Source organism: Anopheles gambiae, chromosome 2 (assembly GCF_943734735.2).
Source record: "Anopheles gambiae chromosome 2, idAnoGambNW_F1_1, whole genome shotgun sequence".
In the NCBI taxonomy this organism is placed as follows: Eukaryota; Metazoa; Arthropoda; class Insecta; order Diptera; family Culicidae; genus Anopheles; species Anopheles gambiae.
This window is the reverse complement of record NC_064601.1, coordinates 24,855,308-24,878,285: the sequence shown is the minus strand read 5'-3', so window position 1 is coordinate 24,878,285 and position 22,978 is coordinate 24,855,308. Positions and strand designations below refer to the sequence as shown.

Genomic DNA, 22,978 nt, shown 5'->3' with positions numbered 1-22,978 from the left:
GGTGGCGGTTGTTGTTATAGGAACTACTATTTCCACTCTATTACAATGTGCGCTCGCCACGAACCGTAGCAACCGCTGCCGGAACAATCCTCTAAAACCGGTGGAGATTTTGTTTGATTAAAAATTGGAATTTTATGTAAAATCAGTAGGAACGAGGGGGACAGTTACCGGGCCTGCTGGAATGGGGTAAGTTTTCAGAAGAATCGTGTTGCAAATTACTCTACTACCGGTCATTATAGTAAAACATTTTGGAAATTGCCCCTAATCAATTCGTAGCCGACGGATCAGCCGACATTTCGTAATCAAATTTGTATTCAAGCTGCACAGTAAGGATACAAATATCTCTCTCTCTCTCTCTCTCTCTCTCTCTCTATCGCGTGACGTGGTAAGCATGTGCACACAAAACAAACGGAATTATGATACCGTCTGTTTGATATCCGCCATTGATATCCCTTGTAGTATCATCACCGACCGACCGGTGCCCCGGTAGTTGTTGACATTCGCCGGATTTGACCTTCTGCCCAGCCGGACACGTGCTCTGCGTGGGTTAGACAATATTAGATCTCGCTGCCATGCCATCGTTTCGATACAACAAGCTATCCAATGACTAGCATTAGGTCCTACTATATCCTTCCTCGCGAGTGTGTGTGTGTGTGTGTGGGTGTCAATGAACACGTATCCAACAAAACAATGTCGGACGTGTGATTTCCGGCGAGAAAAGCATACCGAAACGATGAAGGGATGACTTTCAATGTAAAACTTAAATCTGCCGGGTTTTGTAAGTCTGTGGTAGCTTGATCCAGCCCGCAATACAGTGTTTTGGGGGCAAACAGGGATTTACCATCACCATTGACGACGGCTGAGGTTAAAGCCGGTTGGAGCGAAATTTAAATATGGCACACAAGAAGACCATGACCAGGAACTATAAAATGAGAATGTTGATTCTAGTAGGCGCAGACAGATGGGCTTAGCTTAAATATTTGCTTGTTACAATCTTTAGAATAAGCTTGCTGTCAATTATGCATTAGCCACATTGTAGTGCCGTTGAAGCAGAAATTTGTAAATCAATAAGGTGATTATTCTTCATTATTATTATACCGGCCTGTGGTTTTCTGCGCCGCTTGTGGTAAACGAAAACTTTGAATTAATTTGTGTGTGTGTGTGTGTGTGTGTGTGTGTGTGTGTGTGTGTGTGTGTGTGTGTGTGTGTGTGTGTGTGTGTGTGTGTGTTTGTTTAAAGTGGTTCCAGCTATAAGTAACGGCATTTCGTACCCAACAGCTATTAGCTAAACGGCTAAAGCCCGGTGGTTTGTGGCTCGCAATGAGGCTGCCAAACAGCACCTTTAACAATATGGCAATATGGGGAAAGTGGTCTCAACCGTGCTTAACACCGAATTTGTTGAACCTGTGTATTTCACGACCCAATGTGAGGTTCTAAATCCGACAGGCATTACACGCTATCGTCTAGAAGTTTGGATCATATGCCTACCTATCGGCAAGCAAGCCGCACATACGCACATAAAGCAAACAAAAATGTGTCCTAAAATACGCACAAACGCAAAGCACCGCCTACTGTGTATCTCCCTCCCTCTCTCTCTCCCTCCATCTCTCGAAAGAATTGGGTGTGAAAATTAATTCGCAAGCTACGGTTTTGCAAAGAAAGGTCCTTCACAGCTTACGTTGATGGTTTGTTTAATCGACTGAATTTACACACACACACACACACACACACCTCGGTTATGTACCACTGAACGGTGTACCGCGGCTTTGTCCTTTCTGATAAGCAGCGTGGCGTGAAGCGGATCGCAAAGCACGGCGAGAACTTCTTCCGCACCGGTAAGCAATATCAGTGCTGAGTGCAAGGTGCTTATAAACCATAATGTTTACACAACGATTAATAAGCCAGGTGAAGTGTGCCTTTTTTTACAATACTTAAACAGGATTAGGCCTCAAATGGTTGTTGGTTGTTGTCTCTCATCTGCAAGCAAACCAGGTACGAGGTTATGGTGATCATAAAAAATAAACACTACAAATTAGACAAATTTCTCTGAAAGCGATTGTTCAATATGATTTGTTTTATAGGTGACTTTCTAGACGTAACCAAAATAGTCAAATCCTTTCTACAATGTGGGCGACGGTCTGTGTGGGAACAGAAACCGTCTGGCCTTGAAGGAGCCGGCCGGTGAGTATTGAATACTGCTTTAAATTTAAATTCCTGTCTTGGGTTCAAATCGTCTTTAGATCGAACTCCTTCTGAGCAGAGATTTCGAAATAATTCATTAAAATAAAAATAAAGCTAAAAAGCCAAGTATAATAGCATAACTCAGGCATCCTTTTAGCACTAATTGAATGCAGCTGTATCATCAATTGCTTGCACAATAATGGCCTGTGCACTAAAATAGCCTACTAAGGGGTCGTTCTGAACAGCCATTAAATAATTTAAAAATGTCGTTATTAGATTTCGCAACTGCCCTTCGCGCTACCGTGTGGCAAACAGAACGAGCGCGTACAATCAATGCCTACTAGTCGAGTGGGGTTCTGTTTTCTACCACTTCCGCATAACTTTTCAATTTAACGCGAGCGCAGTGTCTGTTCAAACGGAACAACGGGCGGTTCATCCCATTCTCAATCCCCCCGAAAGTGCAGAAGCCACAGTTGAGCGTCAATAAATCGTAACAATCTTATGTTTTAGCCAACTATGAACCTCGAAGGAGGAGACGGAGCGGGCAAAACTATTCTCCAAGGCAAAACAAAAAAGTCCCCAAGTTCTCGAGTTCTCATACGCTCCGCGGCACAGAGATGTGTGTGTAGTAAGTGTTTGCAACCCCTTTACGGGAGGGGCGGTTTCGTTCCGCGCGCGCACCCGAGTTTATCGCGCTGTACCCGTACGTGGTGGGAGAGTTTGACCTTCGGTGAGAATTTATAGCCATTTTCCTGTACGCTGTGTCTCGGGGTGTGCCGGGCGGACAAGGTGATATCTTGTGCCGAAGCCGTCTTGCCCATGCCATCCAAAATAGGGCCTCACCCCGCGCAAAGTTCCGTTTCGCACTGCTTCATCGCTCGAGCGTAAATGAATGTGTAAGTGCACATTCTTCCCCCGAGTGTCGGAATATCTAGCCCACCGATGTGGAAGAGCAGGCGGTGAATTGGGTGATGGGTAATTTAATTTCCCGCACTGGTTTTTTTTTTTTTGCTGTTGTTGACGTTTCCTTGCTTTCGCGCACCAAAGCACCAAACAGAAGCTGGTAAGTGATGTGGAAAAAAGGAATGGTCAGAGAAAATGATCCTGCTCGGCAACGGAACCGGTGCTAGGACACGGCGCTCTCGTAGGCTGTTCGTTCGTTCGCTTTTACACTCAATTATATTTGTATCATGGCATAGCGATACCGTCCACCAGGCCCCGGATACCGCAAGACGATCCTACCGAAACCGTTGCCAGGAAGTTGTCTCCAAGCTGTAAGTTCCATCAATAGTGGAACCAACAACCGCACAGTGTGTTGCTGCTGCACGACCCCGTAATCGTATGGTTGATGTTTGACCCGATAGGGGTTAAGGTAAATTTGAATGTCGTGCTTTTTGGCCCTTAGCGGAATGGACAACGGGGTGGCATATTAATATTACCATTCCCTATATTTACCATCAATCTCTCCCGGGATGATGGTTACGGTCGTCTGGCAGGCCAGCCCGCCAGCCAGCCAGCCAGCCAGCCAGCCAGCCAGTGATTGATTTTTCCACCGGGGATACTTTGGGATGCTTAGCGCACGGCGGGAACATACAGCCACGTGCCCACAGATTGGTTGTGATGGACAGCAGGTGATGAAGGACAGGGTGCAATGTGGTCGCGAGGAATGATTTGGCGTTTTTACTTTTTGCTAGGCTAATAAATCACGGCCATCTTTTTTTCGTTCCTCTTACTGAAGCTTCTGAATAATGCAGTCGGTGGATTTGGTGCGGGTGCGGCATTTTTGATGGAATATTCAGTAAGGTGTTCGACCACGTTCGGCATTTAAAAGGTAGTAAAATGCATTAGAGAACTAGAGAAGATTGATGGAATATACTGGAACATATGCAGTGAAGTGAATTGGAAGTTTAATGTTTTATTTATACATACAGTTGGAATAAAGAAAAATAGCATGTGCGTCACTTTATTCGCAAAGTGTACAGGCGATGTGCTATTTGCTATCACTTGAAAGCACGTACGACAGTAAAAGTTAACAGTGTAATATGTCACCAAAGAGGTTTGGCAGCAACTATGAACCATTTCGTCACGTCCGTAATAACGTCTATTGCATAATGTACTGATACTGTTCGTAGTATCCTTACGAATGATACGGAAGACAAAAATGATGGCGTACGAGTTTCCCTTCTTACAAGGTCTCAGGTCCAAAGGGGGAAGGATAAATAGATCAAAAGTAAAGGAAAAAGGTGTATCGGAAATAGAACGAATTACCTTGCCATTTACCTTCGTTCCATGTTTCATTCAACCACTTTTTTTTGTCCTACTTTTCGCGGAGCTACTGTTGCCAAAAGCATGTACAAACATACATACATATCTTATGTAGTTTGCCTTTAAGGCTTCCGTTATGCGTGTATCCTTGGGGCGAAATGCTAAGTATGTGTGTGTGTGTGTGTGTTTGTGCGAAATTTAAATTAAGCAACTCTCCATGTGTGACGAAAGCGGTAAGAAACCTGTATTTAATAAGCAATGCGCTTGGGTAAGCGAAGCAGAGACTTTTGCCTTGTTTTTCGGGGGGAATGTGATTACCTTGGATGTTGTTTTAAAAATCAAACCCCAGGCATGTGTCTTTTATTTCATGTCACAGTTCGTTCCAAGTTTTGATTGATTGCTTCGAAATGAATCGCATTCATTTTTCTCGTGTCATTTTGCCAATCGTACCGATGCCTATTTTAACGAAGAGCAAAAGTTTCGTTATGAATAGAATGCAGTCCTTCTTCCCTTTGCAGCAAGCAAACACGAATTGATCGATTGATTCGGACTTCGGGGCATTTTTATCGATAGCAAAACAGTACAGTGCTCGAACGATCTTGTTGACCTACAAAAACAGAGTAAAGCACCAGGCGTCTCCATCATGGATGCCGTGTACTAGGCGTCTCCATGGGCGCATATACCAGGCGTCTCTATCGGCAAGCGTACCAGGCGCCTCCATGAGCAGTTACGTAGAAACTTCATCCAACCCCGCCCCTGGCCTACTTCGACTGTAAGGAGAATTTGGCTTGTATTATGAATTTCATTCAATTGATGAATGAACGACAAAAGGGCGGAAAATAAACAGCGAAAATCAATCAACATCACATTACCCCCCCCCCCCCCGCGCCAGTGTGTATGCAATCGTGTGCTGCAAAACCCACAAAACAATTTAAGAAATCCAATCAGCGCAGTAGGTTTTCGGTAGATTCGGTAGAAAATCATAATTTTCATGTAAAAATTAATCACTCTCAACGTACCAACGTGACAACCCAAACCACCTTTCTTGCCTTCATAAAACATTAGCGATTGCCACCAGGGGGGAACGGTGTTCTGGGACAAACTTGCCAAATAATAAGCGTTAAATTACACTCACTTCCATTGATGCTAAAGAATGTTGCCTCTCTCAGGTTTGGTTTGAAATAAGATGCTTCATTTCACGTGCACTTTTTGATAACAAATAAATAGGTTTGAAGTAAACGAATACGAGAAGGCACGGTTTCGTTTTTTGTACGGTACACGGCTTGAAGTTCTTTTTGGGGGAAAACTCCAACCCCGTCACATCCCGTCTTCGCGAGGGATTTTCCCCACAAAACATGCCGTAAAACAAAAGCCATTAGGTTTTGTTGGGGCTGGCACGCAGCAGGAGCAAAGTCGCACGTAAAATCCAGCCCGTTCATGTTTCTCTTGTTCCGCTGTCAGAGTAGGCACTGTGTTTGGCACAGTGCCAAAGTTGCACCATTTTATTTATGCCGCTCTGCTCTCTTCGCAAGGAGGAACTGTATGCAAAGGCGATACAAACGATGCCAACATATTTCATCTGCCCTCAAGCACAAGTACACTTTTCTGTTCCTGTTTTTGTTAATTTTTTGTTATCCGATTAAAGATGAATATGTTGAAAGTAGAAGACAAAACACAAAACAAAAACAAAACAACGTTTGAATTAAGTTAACTCTCTTTCTCTTTGCCTCTTTTTGTCTCTTCATCTGTTCAACAACCGTAAACAATCAATCACACAGAGTCGCACCAAAAGTGTCCTTTCTTTCTACTTAATAAAAAAAAAAACACACCATACGCCGAAACAAAAGTTTGAGTTAAATTTTGCTTTTTTTTATTCCCACCAGCTCGCACTGCGAAGCGATGGTGGTGTAACACATTGTAAAAGTCCAAATACAATAACAAGCTATTCGTTCAAGAGTTGGAGGAGGAGGAGGAGGAGGAGGAGGAGGAGGAGGAGGAGGAGGAGGAGGAGGAGAAGGAGGAAGGGGAGGAGGGTCGAGTGTGGACATGAAGCAAAAGCAAAAGAACCCTACCGGATGTGACAATGAATGGATGGATTGATCACCGAGGTTACCGGGGGTTTTGTAGCGGGTGCTTCGGAAAATAGGATTACATTTTCCGAAACCCTGTCCACATGCCTCTTCTAAGCGTTGACGACGAACGACAAAACAAACAGCGCGGCCATCGACGACGACCACCACCACCACCATCGAGCAGCCGGCCGGCCAACGGACGAGCACACTTCGGTTTCGATCTTATCACAGTTGAGAAAGTGTTTATCGCTCGACAGTAGCTTGGCGATGCGGCGCAGAAACACGGCCGAGTCCGGTTTGCACTTGTACCGGGCGCTGATGTACACGCAGTTCTCGTACGCGTATCGAGCACTAGAGCCCCCGCCCGAGTCCGACGCAAGATGGGAAAAAAGAGCAAGCGGAGAGAGAGAGGAGAAATTGAAGTGACTGAATGATTACGATATGGTATGAGAAGAAGAAGGTGAAGGTGCGAGGTAAGCTTACCAGCAAAAATGCATGTACTGCTCGTTGAGCGACTGTTCGGTGGTTTTGGCAATTTCCTCCTTCAGAATGGAGACGAACCGTTTCGAGCAGGAGTCCAGATCTCGATGCACCAGCTGGAAGCAGTCCTTGTGCCAGAGGAATTCTGCAACAAATTGCAGATGGAAAGGGCAGTTAGGCTGTTAGAACTGTCGATGGGATCGTACCACACCGTGTATAGTCCAAAAGAGGTACATTTAGTGTTGCAGATTGCATAACCAACGGCGTCAGAGTTAGAGTCAAAACCAAGGCGTGATAATTTTAACAGTTGCTTGTCCCCGCACAAATGTCCATTTTTACCCCTGCCTTACCTTGCTGGAATGCTCGATCGCGGCACAGGAACTGATACAAACGCTTCGCACCGTACACCTCACTGTCGATGATGAACCGCTCCTTCGCGTCTACGCACACATCCAGATAGCGTTCCACGCAGTCCATGCCCCGATTGAACAGCCTTGAACGAATAAAGCGGTTTAGGAATCAGTGGTTGGTAGAAGCGGTTGGTAGCAAATTGGAAAAACCGAAGCGAAGGAACCAAAGGAAATCACACGCAATACAAGCAGTAGGCTACGACGTACAGGCAGCGGCTGTTGATCTGCTCGATGGTTTCTGGAATCTGCACCGTGTGCAGCAGCTCGGCGGTAGCGTTAGGCGTGACGTTGTGGAAACAGCCGTCGAGCATCTGGGATATCTGTCCGCAGACCGGTTCGGGGAAGGCTGCCAATGTGTTGCCAGGCTCTGGAAAAGAAAGAGGAAAAGCACAGCGTGTGTCGTGTGTGAGCTGTTTTGTTGTTGTAGGTTGCGCCAGACAAGGCGCTAACGGGACGGAATTACTGGAACTGGTTTGATGGAAGTTTGTTGAACAGAATACACCATTCTCGCTGTTCCTTTCGACAGGCTGCCCGTCGAATCGTGATTGCTAAAGAGTAACCTTTACGGGACGCAGGGACCAGGAGTAGTATCTACAGCCTACAATAGTGCCGTGCAACACGTGTTAGCAAAACCTTCGCCTGTCTGTCCTCGCTCTCAGTGATGGTGATATTTTTGTTACGACCACGTTAATACCCCCATTCGTTGATCCTGTCGCCATCGTCGTGGTTGTGGTCGGCATCGTGTTCCAGCCGTGTTTCCCCATTTCCCCGCTTCCCGTTTTCGCTGGGGAAATTCTTCTCTACCCCCGCGTGTGCTAGCCAGCCCATTGATGATCAAATACTTTCCTTTCGGGGCGGATATTTATCGCCCACACAAGTAAACAGGTCCTGGCTGCCATCGTGATGTTGCCATGCTATGTCATGCCATGCCATGCCATAACCCCATGTTGGGGCCGTGGGTGAACCGGACTGCTCAAAACATGATTATCGTCGGAATTAGAGAGTTGTTGGGTGGTGGTGATGGGGTTTAAGCTAAAGTAACAAGTATCTAGTAGTAGTTCTCTAGTAGTTTTTTTTTGGGAGAATGCTTTCGACATAAAGGTGGAGGGAGGGGTTTGAATTATTTCCGTTAGTCTGTACAAGATTCCTCGTAGCCGGAATTTCGCTTTCGACATCGGCAAAGAATGCAATGTTCCTCGTGGTAGGGCGAACGGACAGACAGCACACGCGGGATGGCATTTACGCATCGTCGGCGTGTACAGGCAATAGCTTTTCCGGCGAGGGCGACTCCCTCCCCCGTCCCACCCGGAAAGAGGCAGACGAAACCGGCACGACGACCGTCATAAATCATGGTCAAGGTGCACTTCAAATAAAAAAGCAACAAACACACACACACACACACACACACACACACACTGGTTTGAAGATTTGTCTCCACTCAACTTTAACTTGTCGACGCTTGCAAAGAGAAAGAGAGAGAGTTAGAGTGCATAAGATTTCAAACGTTATTCCGAGGCCGGTACGCTGAGCACGGAAATGAAGCACTTCATTTCAATGCCCGAACGGAACGGGTTGGGGGGGGGGGGGGGGGGGGGGGTCAGACATACAATAGAAAAGGATTACTGCTATGGGTCTTTGTGATGCCCGGAACCCGTGGGTTGCACACTTTTCTTGAAAGCTTTCCCCCCCCAAACCGAACGGGAGAAGATTGAAATGGAACCTTTTTTTTAGTGGCTGGGATTTACAGTTAAAAACCATTCATTTGTGTGTGCTACATTGATTTGCAACATTAACATAATTTCTCTCTTGTTTGAATTTTCGCAGCTATTAGGTTGAAGTTGAAATCAAGTAGATATGGCATAACATCCTTTGGAGAGCTCGTAATGAAAACACGGTCCGTCCGTCATTTTTGTATGAACTTTTTAAGCAGAAGCGAGCATTATTTTTTCATTTACATTTCGCTTCTATTTCTAGAAAGCTTGTTATAGCGTTCCCTCTTAGAAAAATGCCCCAAAACCATAAAGAAAGCATCATTTCCTTTTCATTCCATTCCATTTTTGGTTTGCATTATCTTTCTGACCGGTACAACGGTTTGCTGGGCAGAGTTTTAATGATTTATCTTTATCGTGCCTTTATTGTGCGCTATAAATAAGACAAAGTGATGTTGAAGCTAAATTTAGTATGTATCATACACTGTCCTACAAGCACTTGTTTTATCCTCCTCTACTGCTATAATCTCCTGCTGCAGCACAACAGCACGATAATGCCATTCTCTTCCCTTCAGAATGACCATTTTAATCTTTTTATCGAAGCTTGAAAATGATAAACTTCTACAGTAAAATTGAGCACTGGAAGGTAGATTAGTCTCATTAACGCCTCATAATGAAGTTACAATCTGCTGTGGATAAGAGTGTCGTTAGTGAACTTGCTAATTCGTTCATTCGTTCAGCTTGCATTGCTTGTGCTTGTCCTAATTCGATTGCGCCCCTAACTCAAATTCTTTGTTTCGTTCTTGGAAAAACGGTCTAGGAATGGACCTTTAGCTTTCACTACCTTTACCTTGTTATGGGTAAATGAACATACTAAACGAACATTTCGGTAGATCAGTTTTCGTACCATTTTGCAGATGCTTCTGAATGAAATCCCTGTTGGAGACTACTAAAACCGTAGCTGGAATGTAAAGCTCAAAATTTGTACTCTCGAACCTTTGACTAACTTTAAGCGAAAGCATTGCACGTGCCCGCCTAGGCATAAAATGTTACATTTTTTGCACCTTATGGCCTCGGGGCCGGGATCCATTATATTTTGGGCGGCTCAATTTATGGATGATTTTATTAGCCAAGCTTGCGTAGACGAACGTAGACTTGCCCATTATGTCTTTGTTTGTTTATCACCGTGTCGCGGAAGAAGCAAAGCAACAAAAAACCGGGCGGGATGGCCCGAAAGTCTTTCAACACACTTCGTTCATGCTTGGGGGCAATCTACGGCTTGCGCTACCAGACAAGGTTGAAAGAATTCCATTAGATGGATCTCCATATATGTGCTGGCTGGCCCGTTTTTTCGCTGTTTTTTTTTGTTGCGCTTGTTTGAAGATCCTACCCCGAGGGCTACTATTGGGTTTCTGAGCGAACGATTGCAATAGTAGTTCATAACGAACGAAGGGGAAAAAGGTTTTCTCATATAGATGTATATTGTACCAGATCGCACCGTGTTCTACCACGTCACGTTTTCGGCTCATCTTGAGCTCAACTAATCTGCTTTTGAGGCCACTGTTTACTGTTTACTTACCGCAGAAGGTGGTGGTGCAAATGTAACCGAAAACAATTATCCTCAGCATCATCGCGGTGTGGTGTTGCATTTTGATGTGGGGCCTCATTTTGGGTTTTAATTACTTTTCGAAGCTTTTTGGATGTTTGATGCAATATTTTACACCTGTTTTTTTTCACATTCACTTTTCACCGATTACTTACAACATTATTCCACAAACCAAACCAGTGCACGCATACGGTACAGAAGCAGCACTATACACTTGCCGGCACGTGCTAGTTTCTGTCGAGCGATAACACGACTAACGCGCGAAACGCTACACTACACGCCACACTTCCGTTTCGGATGCTTTCGGGGGCCCTTTGCTAACCGGATATGCTGTATAGTGAACCGTTGCGATAGAGCGAATAGTACAAACTGAGCTTTCCCATGGAAACCACCGAGTGCTGCTTGGCTGGCCGTACTGCTGCGCGTTACCATGGCTACGCTAGTACGGTGTATTCGGAACGAGCTTCCACCACTCACACGCTGCACGGCTATGGGTGGTAGCCATTAATCCGCCGCACCCACCGCATCACTCTTGCCATTCCGCTCGTTCGGCTCAATGTTCAATGTATCTCAGTAGCTGAGTTACCAGCAGAGCGTCGTACCATCATCCATCCACCTTTGCTAAGCTGCGCTTTGCGATTTGTTCCGCACAAAGCCTGTACCAAAGAAAAGTTTACGGGGAAAAACTTCTTAACAAGCAGAACGGCACAAAAAGCCTAGCTACAAAATCAAACAACTTGCGAACGTAAACAAACCTGTAAGTGCTCATTGTACACCGAAAATGTACCCCCAATACAGGGTTTTCCAGGTGTTCTCATAGTTGTGGGTCACTTCCTTCACTTTTTCTTATGTGCAGTGAACTTCACATGTTAGAAATTGCACTATGGCACCCTTTTTGGACGGGCTTCTTCGAAATTCCTATTGGATTGGGACCAACAAGAGTGCTGTAGAGTCCAATTCCCATTATATTAAGTTCCTTTCACCTAAGAAAGAGTCAAACGATGTCAATGAGAACTCCTGGAAAACCCTGTAATGCACAGACACTTTGCTTTGCCGAGGTGTTGATTGAGCGTTCATGATTTAATTTTCATTCTCTCGGTATCCCACTTGTGAGACACTATCAAAGGAAAGGTTGTTGTTGTTTTTTTTTTTTTCAAATAAAAGTATGTATAGTTCGTTCAATGCCGCCGGTTAGCTGCATTGAATACAAAAAGCAAAGGCGCCGGTGGCGGAATGTTGTTCAGGGTCAGATTCTCAACCTGTCCGAAAACATAAATAAAATAAAAATAATCCACTTGAGAGGACTACGACCCCATTTGTGACCCCTTACCCGAAGGCAGTTGGAAAAGATTTCTATCAACTCGGTTTTACATTCTTCGGTCAGATCACAGCCACAGCAGCCAAAAGCAGAAGCCGAAATTATCCATTCAGCATGGGGTACACTTCGACGACCCGGCTCCGGCCTGGGTTGAACCAATACGTATTTCAAACACGTGCTATCACGTGTTAGCAGCCGGACAGAACTTCTCGGAATTCAGTTGTCGCGCGTGAAATCAAATGAGCCAGACTTTTCCTCCCTGGAAAGCGCACACACCCACACACACACACACACACACACACACACACACACACTGCCTCAATTTGTGTTTTGCCCCCCAAACCTGGACCGGAACGATGTGATTTTCGTTTTGTTGCTGGTATTGTTGCGTTTCCTTAGAAAGAGTGTGCACACACAAATACACAAACACCATGAGCATCCCATTTTCTCTGCTGCTGTGAAAGGATGCCGGTAAACTTCCTGCCGGACTTTCGGATGGTATCTGCTTTTGGTCTAGCCCAGTAGTAGATGATAGGTTGGGTGGGGTTTGGCGCGTTTTTTTTTTTGTTTCGTTTTTTATGTTTTCTTTTTTCGCTGTTTCGTGACTGTGAAAGGTAAGTTAATTAATATACACAGATCGTTTGCGAGCGGGCAGCAGCCTGGCAGATACGGCTATTTAGCAGCGATGGAAGAACAGCAAACGGGTGTACACCGTGGTGTGAAAAATGTTTTAATTAAATAAACCAGCCAACCCACGGCCACAGCGTCACGATTTCGGTGTTTTTTTAATGTCAAAAAAAAGTTGAAAAAAAACTCAATTAAATTTATTAATTGTGTGATGTACTCAACCGTAGGTGCATTGGTTAAAATATGATGAAATTCTTGTGGAGTTAAAAAAAATGTATAATTAAAACGTACACCCGCTTAATGCTTATTTCATTCGACGCGGAACTAACGGGCAAAGTTTCCGCTAGCATGAGCCATGCCATGTGCTTGCTGTTGTGACCCAAACTGTACACTACAAGATCCACACTTATCCGACCATCTGTTGCCCGCACGGGAGAATCTTATGCGGAAAAGTTGCTCCGAGCAAGTGTGCAGCAACATTTCGGGACAACAAGTCGATGTACCACTAACCAATACGTACTGTGTACCCATATGGGTAAGCCGAACTTGCTATACATTAAGTCAGCACGCATCATCCGCACAACCCGCTAGTCTTTTAGTATGCATTGTTTATCGCAAAGCGTGTCGTCCGCATGTTGAAATGGATTTAATTATCATCACAGTTTAACTGAAGCATAGTAACAGTGTGTGCACCACGATAATGCTGACTGTGCATGATCGTTCATTTCCGGGTGTTTGTGGGTAAAAAAAAAAAGGAACACGTGCAACACACCTGACACGTTCGCTAGATTGAGTAAGAGCAAAAACATTATTTCTAATGTACTCTTCTTATGCTGTCCACCACACCAAACGGGAGCAAAGCGTTCCACGCTTGCTTCGATGCGAACGACCGCTATCTCCAAAAAAGCGCTAAGCTACCGCTATCTGCTTTCAGCGTTCGTTGAGTTGTACACTAACGGAAAAAGGGGGGAGGGAGCAAATGGCGAGGGCGTTGGATTCTTTATCATCATACATCTGTCACGTCTCGTTATCAATATTCCTTTCTTGTGTTTTTGTGTGTTCATTTGTTTTCGGACGTTTTCAATCACGCCAAGCAGAGGGAAACTTTTCTCCATGTCCTTTTTGTTGTTCCTGCTATCTAGTGGCGACGGTGCAGACACACACAAACACACAAACACTTACTCATTTCTTGTAGGTTGAATGTAGTAGCGCAATCGATACGCAGTTGTGCTGGTATCAAATCAACTCGGAAAACGTTAGCTTGCTGGTGCTCACAACGCTCTTTATGGGGCTGGCAAAAAGCGGAATATATGAATGGTTTTCTACACACAGCGCAGATGAAACTAGTGGAATAATTCTTTGAAGGGTCAAGCAATGGTAGAATAAATTACACAAAACCGTTATAAAATTAGCATCAACCCTGTTACTTCACCGGCCACACCGAGTGCAATCAACTGCAAAATGAATAATTGATGGTAAAATATTCGATACTCAACAACATATTTTGCGATGCGTAACGTCCATACAATTGATTAACTATTCACGAACAAATATATTGGAATGTTTGTTTTAATGGTCTAGAATTTGCTTTTCTATACTTTTAACAACGGATGTTGTTTCCATTGCACATCAACTAACAGGTGCGAGTTTTGTTCGGCATTTTGCACTCATTTCTCTTTACTAACTTGAGCAATTAGAATATTATATGGCTGATATAATCCAAGGATTTCATTTATTATTAGTCGCTGGGTTATAATCAAAGGAAGGTATTTGTATTGTACACGTTTTATGTCGCTTGGATGTTCCATTTTACTCTCAATGATTAATTGCAATTTCTCATATCAAGTGGGGACATGTACTGTGCTGTTATACGGCTAATAAGCTTTTGGTTACTCCTGCAAGACCGTTGCGGACGGTAGTGGTTGGTGGTTACGGAATTGCCAACCAATCAAAAAGTCTATCAATGTTTCTGAATACAGAGTAGACTCAAATGACTTCTTCTTATGTCTCCAAGAGTGATCGGCCGCAGGAAATTGAAGCATTACAATATGCTTTCTATAAAATCCATCTTCTTTTCCGCTTTAGCTATTCCCGTTTGTTTGTAAACACTTTTTCAGGAAACTGTCAAAAGAGAGCTGAAAATGGCAACCTAGCAACGGGCTTTGCATCGACCTGTTCGCCCTAATATAGCGCGTGGTCAAGGAGCTGAAAAAATGTTGAAAAATTTTTCAACTTTGTCAAAATTGCTTGTCAACTGCAAAAAAGAGCTTTTCTCGTGGCCGCACCAAAAACATACACAAGAGCGACAAAAAGCTCCAACATCTGAATATCATCGATATTTTGTTTAAGAAACACTAACTAGGTACATAAATCAATTAGAATCATGCATTTTAGCATTATTATCATAACAATGGGTCACAACTGCGCCAAATAGCTGTTTGTTTACGCTTTTTCACGAACGTCAAATTTTGTCAACTTTTTTTCTTGGCTGCTCCAGGTCACAAAATTTTGACAAAAGCTCAAAAAAGTGACAAAAGCTCACATTTTGAAAAATTTGTCAGCATTTTGTCACTCCCGTGGCCTTTCGCTTATCTTGGTACAATTTCTCAGTTCACATGGCATTCTTCGATATATTAACAGTGGGATATACAAGAAGAGTTGAGTTGTCGATCGAGGCCTGATTTAATAAACCACAATCCCGTGATACACCGACAATAACAATTCAAACAATTAAATCGGTGTTAATGATACATTCTCAAACAAGAGCATACATACACACACTGTCGGAATTGGGCTGCAAATCGTTTAAATACCATTTCAAGTGGCACATATTCAATTGGCGCATTGATTTAGTGGAATGTGCGCTTCCCGGGGGGACGATTCCCACGGGAGTGCTAAATTAATGCGTTCATTAACATACTTGCATTTCGTTACTACATGCCGGTATTGATCAGCCAGTACTTCAATCCGAATCACTCTTAAACAATGTACAATACGTCCTATAGTTTCAACTGTACAATTGACGAAGAAAGCTTCCAGAAGGGATTCCGTCTCTCTTTTGCCCGTGTCATTTATTACATGAAATTCCAACATTAATTTATCGCAGGAAAAACCCCCACACGCAAAAATAAACCACAACAAAAGTTGTTTTTATTTTGCTGGTTTCACTTACCAGATCTTGATGGGTATAGCTGACGTCCTGGTTCCACGGATGCGTCAGTCAAAACAATCTCCAGCATCATCCAGCTCCATCGGTCGGTCGGTCGCTTATTGCTAGTGATATTGATGGCAAAACTTTCCCCCGGCAGGCACACGGCAGGCTGCTGCTGCTGCTGCTGTTGGCGTGTCTTGATTGTGTGCCTTCGTTCCGGCTTAGCAAAAGCTTGCGGTTTTTTCTCCTATCCCGTCTATCAGCAGCGCACGCTACAGAGGCGATTTATTAAAACTCGACACGGGCAGCACAAGCGAAGCACGCCATAACGGCCGCACTTCTGCGCTTCATTCTTGAGGCGAAAGCTCCTTGATGTGGGAGATACTTGATTCAAGCGTATTTTGTATCGCTTCATACGTGCATCTATCAAACGCACGCTTAGCCGGCTAACATGCTTGATTATGTCGAGGGGTTCTCGGTTCCAGGTATCAATCACCGTGGATGCATTGACTATGATGATGCATCGATCATGATGCGTGTGTGTGTGTATGCGGATTATGAAAAATCATGTCAGGCGTCATCTTTCATTAGATGGAAGGATGAAGACAAACAGCTTCCTTCCTTACAAGAGGTTTGTTAGATTCTGCTATGAGATCCTGCTGTCGGAAATTGCTTCTACTTGAAGCTTTCCTCCAAGCACTGCCATTACGTACCGATTGTACTTCTTTATCTCTGTTACAGTTGTTTTACGGTTACTTTTTTTTAGCACATAAAACCCGTGCAAAGAGTGCAAAGAACAACTTTCGAAAATAAACATCTCGCTAACATCGCGAGTCCTAAATAAATGAAAGCAAACTCCCACCATCGATGAGCTCAAAGCAACGGGAAACCAAACAAAATTCACAAACACAGCGTCCCTTCTTTTTTTGGTACGCTACACTTTGCGTTTACATTAAAACTTTCAACCGCTCTCAACAGCATTCAGCATATTGTAAAACAGCAAAGAAAGCAATTGGAATTCTTTTTTCCCCATTTCCTTCTATGTCTTGCGATGTGTGTGAGCTTTTGAGCTAGAGCACAGGACACCACACCATTCGCTTGCCCGAAATGGTTGTGCTTTTGCGAGTAAATGTGAATGAAACATCAATTTTCTACTTCAAAAGCTTCAACACCTTTGTAATTGATAAAGTTTTTTAATTTTACTGCACACAATCCATCGACCGCCGCGTTCTCGCGGACGATGAAAGTGAAATGTTTTAGATAATGGTCGATTACATACGGAGCTGACGGATTAGAATATTCTTTACCATATTCTGGTACGCGGAGATAAAGAAACGAAGTACAGCAATAGAAGAACCTGATAAGTTTATCATAATATAATTAATCAATATTGCTTCACACTCAAACACACGTTTGCTATACAAAGCCGATCATCGTAGCTAAAAAGCCACTATAAGCAATCATTATTTAACTAGCGCAAACAAGCTGTCCTCATCGATAGCAAAACTCTGCGAATGATGAGCCAATCAAACACAGAAACAAACAAACAAACAGCCCTGGTGGCTGGAAGTAATATAAACTTCCTTTCTTCCTTTCCACACGCGGGGCCGAGTTTGCGCGCGATCGTGAGCGACAAACGCGCTCGGGGCACTCACGGGCCATCAGTTCGGTTCGTTAGCCGCGCGGCTTCGGTTTTGTGTTGCCGAAAAGCGCGCGCTATGCCGGGTTTGGGTGATGATATCGGCCACCACCATGCCGACCATCGACGAATCATCAGTCAAGTCAGACAAATTTCTCGCGCGCTTGAGAATGGTTGCAATAAAAAGCTTTGGCGGCTGGGTGAGATAAGTTTTTCCCGCGAGTGGACGAGTTGGGCAGCGCCATGCAAGTGCGTGAACCGTTGCAGCAAGTGAAGTGGTGTGTGGCTACAAAACTAAGTAATATTACATTGTGTGTGTAGTGTGAGTTCGTAGGTTGTGCAGTATGCAGTGTCCATGAAAAAAAGAAACCATCAATTTTACTGTGCTTGAGAGAACATGATAAAATTACCTCGTTTGCATCACTGCTAAACATGTCGGTTAAGCGCACGAAATGTGGACTACGCATCGTCTGGTGGATTTGTGGGTGTACATTATGGGGATGTAAGTATCTGGAAAGTGGCAAAAAGCGACCGGCGAGGAGTAGATCAAACAGTGAGTGGCGATCACCGTATACAACTGGTGGCGTTTATCAAATTATTCATTGTACCGCAATACCATTACCGAGACCAACCTTTGCACTGACGGACTGCCCCTGACATTACGGTACCAACTCCATGGCCGGTTACCACCTTCGGTTATGGTGGCTTGGTAGCAAAGTCAAAGGGACAAACCCTACCCACGCTTCTTCACCCACGTAGCTCGGCTTCTTGCGTGTGGTGGATATTTCGTGCGAATATTTCCGCTTGATTAGGGACGGCCCAACATTATCTGCCTAGAAATAAGTCAATTAGCGCAAAACAATCTTCCCAGTCCGTAGTAACGAATCCTACACGGCAGATTGCTTGCGGCATTGTGATGTTTGGCATGCTTTAGCTTCACACTGATTAGCGAGAACGAGTTGAATGGGTCGTTTATCCGACGGAATGGTGGGACGGTATAAACTATTTCCAACTAAACACCGGCGGGTAAAACCCGTCAATCGCTTTTCCGAAAGTGATGCTTACGCCCCTCGGGGAGTTTGCGAGAGTTACGATTAAAACAAAGATCCTCGAAACGCACGGATAAAGTAAACGATTACATGACAGGGTTCGATATTGCTCTCCTTGCCATCTTCGTCCGGTACGATGCGTTATCACTGTCACAGACTGAAGAGTACACTGGAGAGAGAGAGAGAGAGAAAGAGAATGAAAGGGTACAGAATGTTGATTGTTTCTATCGGCTCACATCACATATTTTCCCCCCTTTCCTCCCTGTTTTTAGTCTGCATGTTTCCAGTCGCCAACGGTGCCATCCCCGAAACGGCATGTGGCCGGGCAGGACAGTTGCTCGGTAATTGCTTCCGTAATTTCACCCCAACCGTTGCGGTCGAAGCACTGCATGCGGTCAAAATTCCCGACTCGCTGGAGGAAATCAACAGCCGGTGCCTGTAGGTATTACTGTGTAACCTCACCTCTAATGGAGACGCCCACATACCGAGTTCATGCTTGCATTGCCATTTGTTTTGTTGTGCCCTCCTCAAACAAGAATCTTCAACCGCGGAATGGAATGCGTCCGCCAGTATCTGAGGGAGTGCGTCAATGCGCGGCAGCGGAAAATTATCGAAAACGAAGTGTACGGTGCACAGAAGCTGTACGAGTATCTGTGCTACGATCAAGCCTTCCAGCGTGGTAAGTATCAAATGATGCTGATCCCTGTTGGGTGTCCTCCTAAAATGAGAACAGGAAGACGTCAAAAAAAAGAGCTACACGAATGAGAGGTGCAATGTTTTTTCTTACCATTTCGGCAGAATTTCTACGGCACAAGAGCTGCTTCCAGCTGGTACATCCCGAGTGGGATCTCTGCTCGAACCAGTTCATAGGCGTGCTGAAGGAGGAGATGGCCCGCGTCACCAAGCAGTCGATCAATGTTCAATACGTAAACTTTTGCTGGTAAGCAAGGCCTACTCAGCGCCACTGCACTACTGCACCACACTGCCAGTGGCAACGGTCTTAGTAAACCGTTTTTCTTGGGTCTATCTTTTTTGCGTTTTTTTCTTTCTCTCTTTCTTCGTCCCCATTTATACAGTGCTCGGTATGCGTACGAAAACTGCGTGTACGACAATGCCCGCTACATCTGCAAACCGGACTCGGCCGTGTTTTTGCGCCGCATCGCCAAGCTGCTGTCCACCGACAAGCACTTCCTCAACTGTGATAGGATTGAAAATGAGCTCTGCTCCGGTGCGGTCCGTGTCCCCGGTGAGTACGTCACGGTGCCGCTTCTCCTCCTTCTCCCCCTGCTCCCGCTGCTACTGCTGACGGTCGGTGCGGTACGGTAGGAGAAACAGCTTGCCAGCCACAACGGTAATTCGCGATACGTACCGCGGCGTACCGTCTCATACAGGGTGTGTATATCTTATTGTTATTACACAAAAAACGATTGCTGTACGCGACTGTAAAGAGTGTCGTATGAATAAAGTAATGTTTTATGTACTACCTTTTAAGTTTCGCGTGTTTGAAGACAAAAAAAAACGAAAAATATTTGTCCCTTTTCCAGTAAGTACGCAACAAACCAGACGCAATGCAGAAATGTACAAAAGCATATTGTTTCCCCCCTGCAAATGCTGATGCCCCCCTACTTTCCATATCACTGTAAAACTGTCCAGCTGTGTAATGTTATTCAGTTTCTTAGAAATTTGATACCATTGGGTGCTGTCATGGCCGGTTGGTTTCTTCAATCCATTGCTTCCATTCTTACTCCCTGAGCAAGATGGGTCGACAAATTCAATTAGAATTCTTCTGTGTAGCATGACATCGGCTCGACATCGGCAGATAACAGTTTGAGTGAACGGCAATCTTTAAATTTAATCACATGGTAATAAGGATGTTTTGAAGCAGAGCTGTGCTGCATCCCAGCACATGATGCCGTCTACCGTTCGATTGGGGTTAGGTGCACAGAAAACCAGAAAACAGGAAATTAATACCCGTTCGCAATGTGCCGTAGGTACGAGATGGTCAAGTCGTTTTGCCTGGAACTGCTCCCTATTTTTCCGTTCCAATATGCTGGCGATATGGTTCTACGACATCATGGCCGGTGACCTCAATTTGCTTGTGAAAGTGGTGCTCCATCAGTTTCAGGTTACTTTTAACCTTTTTCTAGCTTACAACGTTCCAGGAGTTCCTCCACATGACATAAGGGGGCGTGTTAAAGCGGAACTATCCTCAGGGCATTCAGCCTCTGGTTCACACATTGGCGTGAAAAGGTTAACGGTGGGTGGTAAGCTCAGCAGTGCGTAACTTGGTTGGTTACATTTCAATTTGATTACATCGAGATCAAAAGGCGCGATGTTTGAGCATCTTTCTTCCGGGGAATCTCTTTTTTGGGGGTGGATTCGTTGCTTTCCATTTAACGTTTGTCACGACAGCAGCAAACCATTTAACGACTGTTCCTTGAACCATTCGCCACACATATTATTTCATGCCACCATGTACATTTCAACAGTGTAATTGATTATTTTTTTCATTTTTAAAGCATTTTTCCTCCCATTACTAGCCAAAATAAAAAAAAGTAATGCATTCTTCGTCAAAACAACGCATGACGCACACTGCCATAGCACAGCTCTGTAGATTTTTGGTCGTTGGCTCCGCTAAACTCCTACACGAAGATAACGAAGCATGGCAAAATTTGTTTAAATACATATACCTTTAATGGATGTGCCGTTCGCCGTAGACGGTGACGATCAAAGCATCATCCCACGGTTTGGATCAACCAGTGTGTTGTCCACAGCAAATGGTCCACCAGTTTGTAGAAGGACTTCCTTCATCCTTCAACAAATTTTGAAACTTTTTCGGCAAACGTGAATTTAATGTACACCAAACCAATGCCTTAATCTAGCAGCGTTCTAACAAAACGTGACAAACGTGGTTGGGAAGCGGGTGCGGCGGTTGCCTAATTGCCATCATGTTGAATATGATTGTTTGGTTAAAATTTATAGCGACCAATCGAAACACGTTTCTTGGTGTAGTAAATGTAACAACGAAGATAGATCGCAACTCACACAATTTCTGTGGAACAGAAACCGTAGCAGTGTATTTAAAAAAGAAACGGCCAAACCAAAGTTCGTGCTGCTAAACGTGCGGTCGTGCGGATAGAATGGCGAAAATGAAATGCGCGAACCACAACAAAGTTTTGTAGTTGTAAATGGTGGAAACATGATTGGAGGTATTTTGGGTAGTTAACATGAAAAAGTGGAAACCCAAAGTATAACAACTAATTAAATTGCCCCGATGGTTGAAGCTGAGGGAAATTGTGTATTCTGTGCCAATTGCGTACATGTTTCTGAAGTAGAACAAAAAGCTTTTGGCTGTTTAGTTCAGTGCTTTGTATTGTGGTATGGGTTAAGATATGGTGCGCGGTTTTGGTTATACATTAGCTAAAGCCTAGCGAAAACAATACAACTGAAAATTAACACAACCCTGTGTGTGACAATAATAATCGTACCCTTACAATGCATTTTGTAAGGGGTAGAATGTGTTAAAACTAAACTATGTACATACTAAAGTGTGTTTACAATTCGTTCCAGCTCAACATAGAAGGGATTAGGAGGGACATTGTGCTCACACAGTACAACATCGCTATAGATGTAGCTTGCCGGTTCGTGGCGCGTGTTGAGATTTTCTGGGAATCTGTAATAGAAATAAACAACAAAAAAATAAATTACAACGAAAAGAGGAGAGATTAGTATGAGCTGATCCGAACTGCTGACTTACAGGAACTTTCCCGGGTACTGCCCACGGTGGCCCGAGCGTCCCGTGACCGGGTACGACATCGACGGTATCGGTGTTTTCGTACCATCCTCGTTCACATCCCAGTAGATGCGCGGAACGACCTTAAAGCTAAGCGTATCCTCCGCATTGATTTCGGGATACACATCGTACAGGACGCCGATCGTAATGGTGTCCCCGGCGCCCTTCCGTACCAGCCGTTGGCGTTGTTGCTCCATGTCGCGCTGATTTGCGATTCGCATTGTGGCGTGAGTTTCGGCCTCAAATATGCGCATCAGCACCGTTTTCCCTTCGTAGGTGTGCAGTATAGCGAACCACAGCTCGTCCTCGAGGTTGTGCAGCTTCACCGTGTTGGCAAACGCGGGCAAGGGGGGCAGATCGATCAGCTCGCCGAGATCGCTGTGGCATTTCCGGTGGTGCTGCTTGAACAGGTACAGCTTGCTAAACCAGTAGTGGCACTCGTCGCAGTGCACTCCTTCGTACGGTTGGGTCGCTTGGTCCATCGGTTTGGTTGGTACAATTTGAATCAACAGGCACGATGCGCGGGGAGACTGGAAAGCAGAACTGAACATGCTGTCAGTTTGTATGCCGTTGTTAATGTCCCCACACACACACACACCGCCTGCTTCGAATTCCCTGGAAAAAAATGCTGCTGTACGATTCTACCCGTGTAAACTAATTGTGCAAAATGTAAAATTA

General features: G+C 44.6%; 3 protein-coding genes and 1 long non-coding RNA gene across 5 annotated transcripts; 1 reads left to right on the top strand and 3 right to left on the bottom strand.

Annotated features, from left to right (window-relative positions):
- The first annotated feature begins 2,574 nt into the window (after window positions 1-2,574).
- Window positions 2,575-19,998, top strand: LOC11175490 (uncharacterized). Of its 2 annotated transcripts, none has more exons than XM_061652675.1 (5): window positions 2,575-2,809; window positions 18,780-18,945; window positions 19,044-19,186; window positions 19,306-19,447; window positions 19,584-19,998. In XM_061652675.1, exons 1-5 carry the CDS (start codon window positions 2,698-2,700, stop codon window positions 19,831-19,833), a joined length of 813 nt encoding a protein of 270 aa, XP_061508659.1. In that variant the 5' UTR covers window positions 2,575-2,697; the 3' UTR covers window positions 19,834-19,998. The 2 variants fall into 2 exon arrangements, with proteins under 2 accessions (XP_061508659.1, XP_061508660.1); XM_061652676.1 differs by lacking the exon at window positions 2,575-2,809 and adding an exon at window positions 16,682-17,960.
- LOC1273309 (uncharacterized) lies at window positions 6,294-11,292 on the bottom strand. Its single transcript, XM_061652677.1, has 5 exons — window positions 10,697-11,292; window positions 7,616-7,775; window positions 7,349-7,491; window positions 7,002-7,143; window positions 6,294-6,869 (listed from the first exon to the last, which is right to left on the bottom strand). The coding sequence occupies exons 1-5, from the start codon at window positions 10,782-10,784 to the stop codon at window positions 6,629-6,631; spliced, it is 774 nt and encodes a 257-aa protein (XP_061508661.1). The 5' UTR covers window positions 10,785-11,292; the 3' UTR covers window positions 6,294-6,628.
- LOC133392278 (uncharacterized) lies at window positions 18,171-19,385 on the bottom strand. Its single transcript, XR_009765595.1, has 3 exons — window positions 19,295-19,385; window positions 18,970-19,225; window positions 18,171-18,676 (listed from the first exon to the last, which is right to left on the bottom strand). It is a non-coding gene; the product is annotated as an uncharacterized LOC133392278 (long non-coding RNA).
- A 1,201-nt stretch (window positions 19,999-21,199) lies between the features above and the next one.
- LOC133392277 (uncharacterized) lies at window positions 21,200-22,939 on the bottom strand. The gene is made up of 2 exons (XM_061652678.1): window positions 22,265-22,939; window positions 21,200-22,180 (listed from the first exon to the last, which is right to left on the bottom strand). The coding sequence occupies exons 1-2, from the start codon at window positions 22,849-22,851 to the stop codon at window positions 22,051-22,053; spliced, it is 717 nt and encodes a 238-aa protein (XP_061508662.1). The 5' UTR covers window positions 22,852-22,939; the 3' UTR covers window positions 21,200-22,050.
- Window positions 22,940-22,978: the final 39 nt, after the last annotated feature.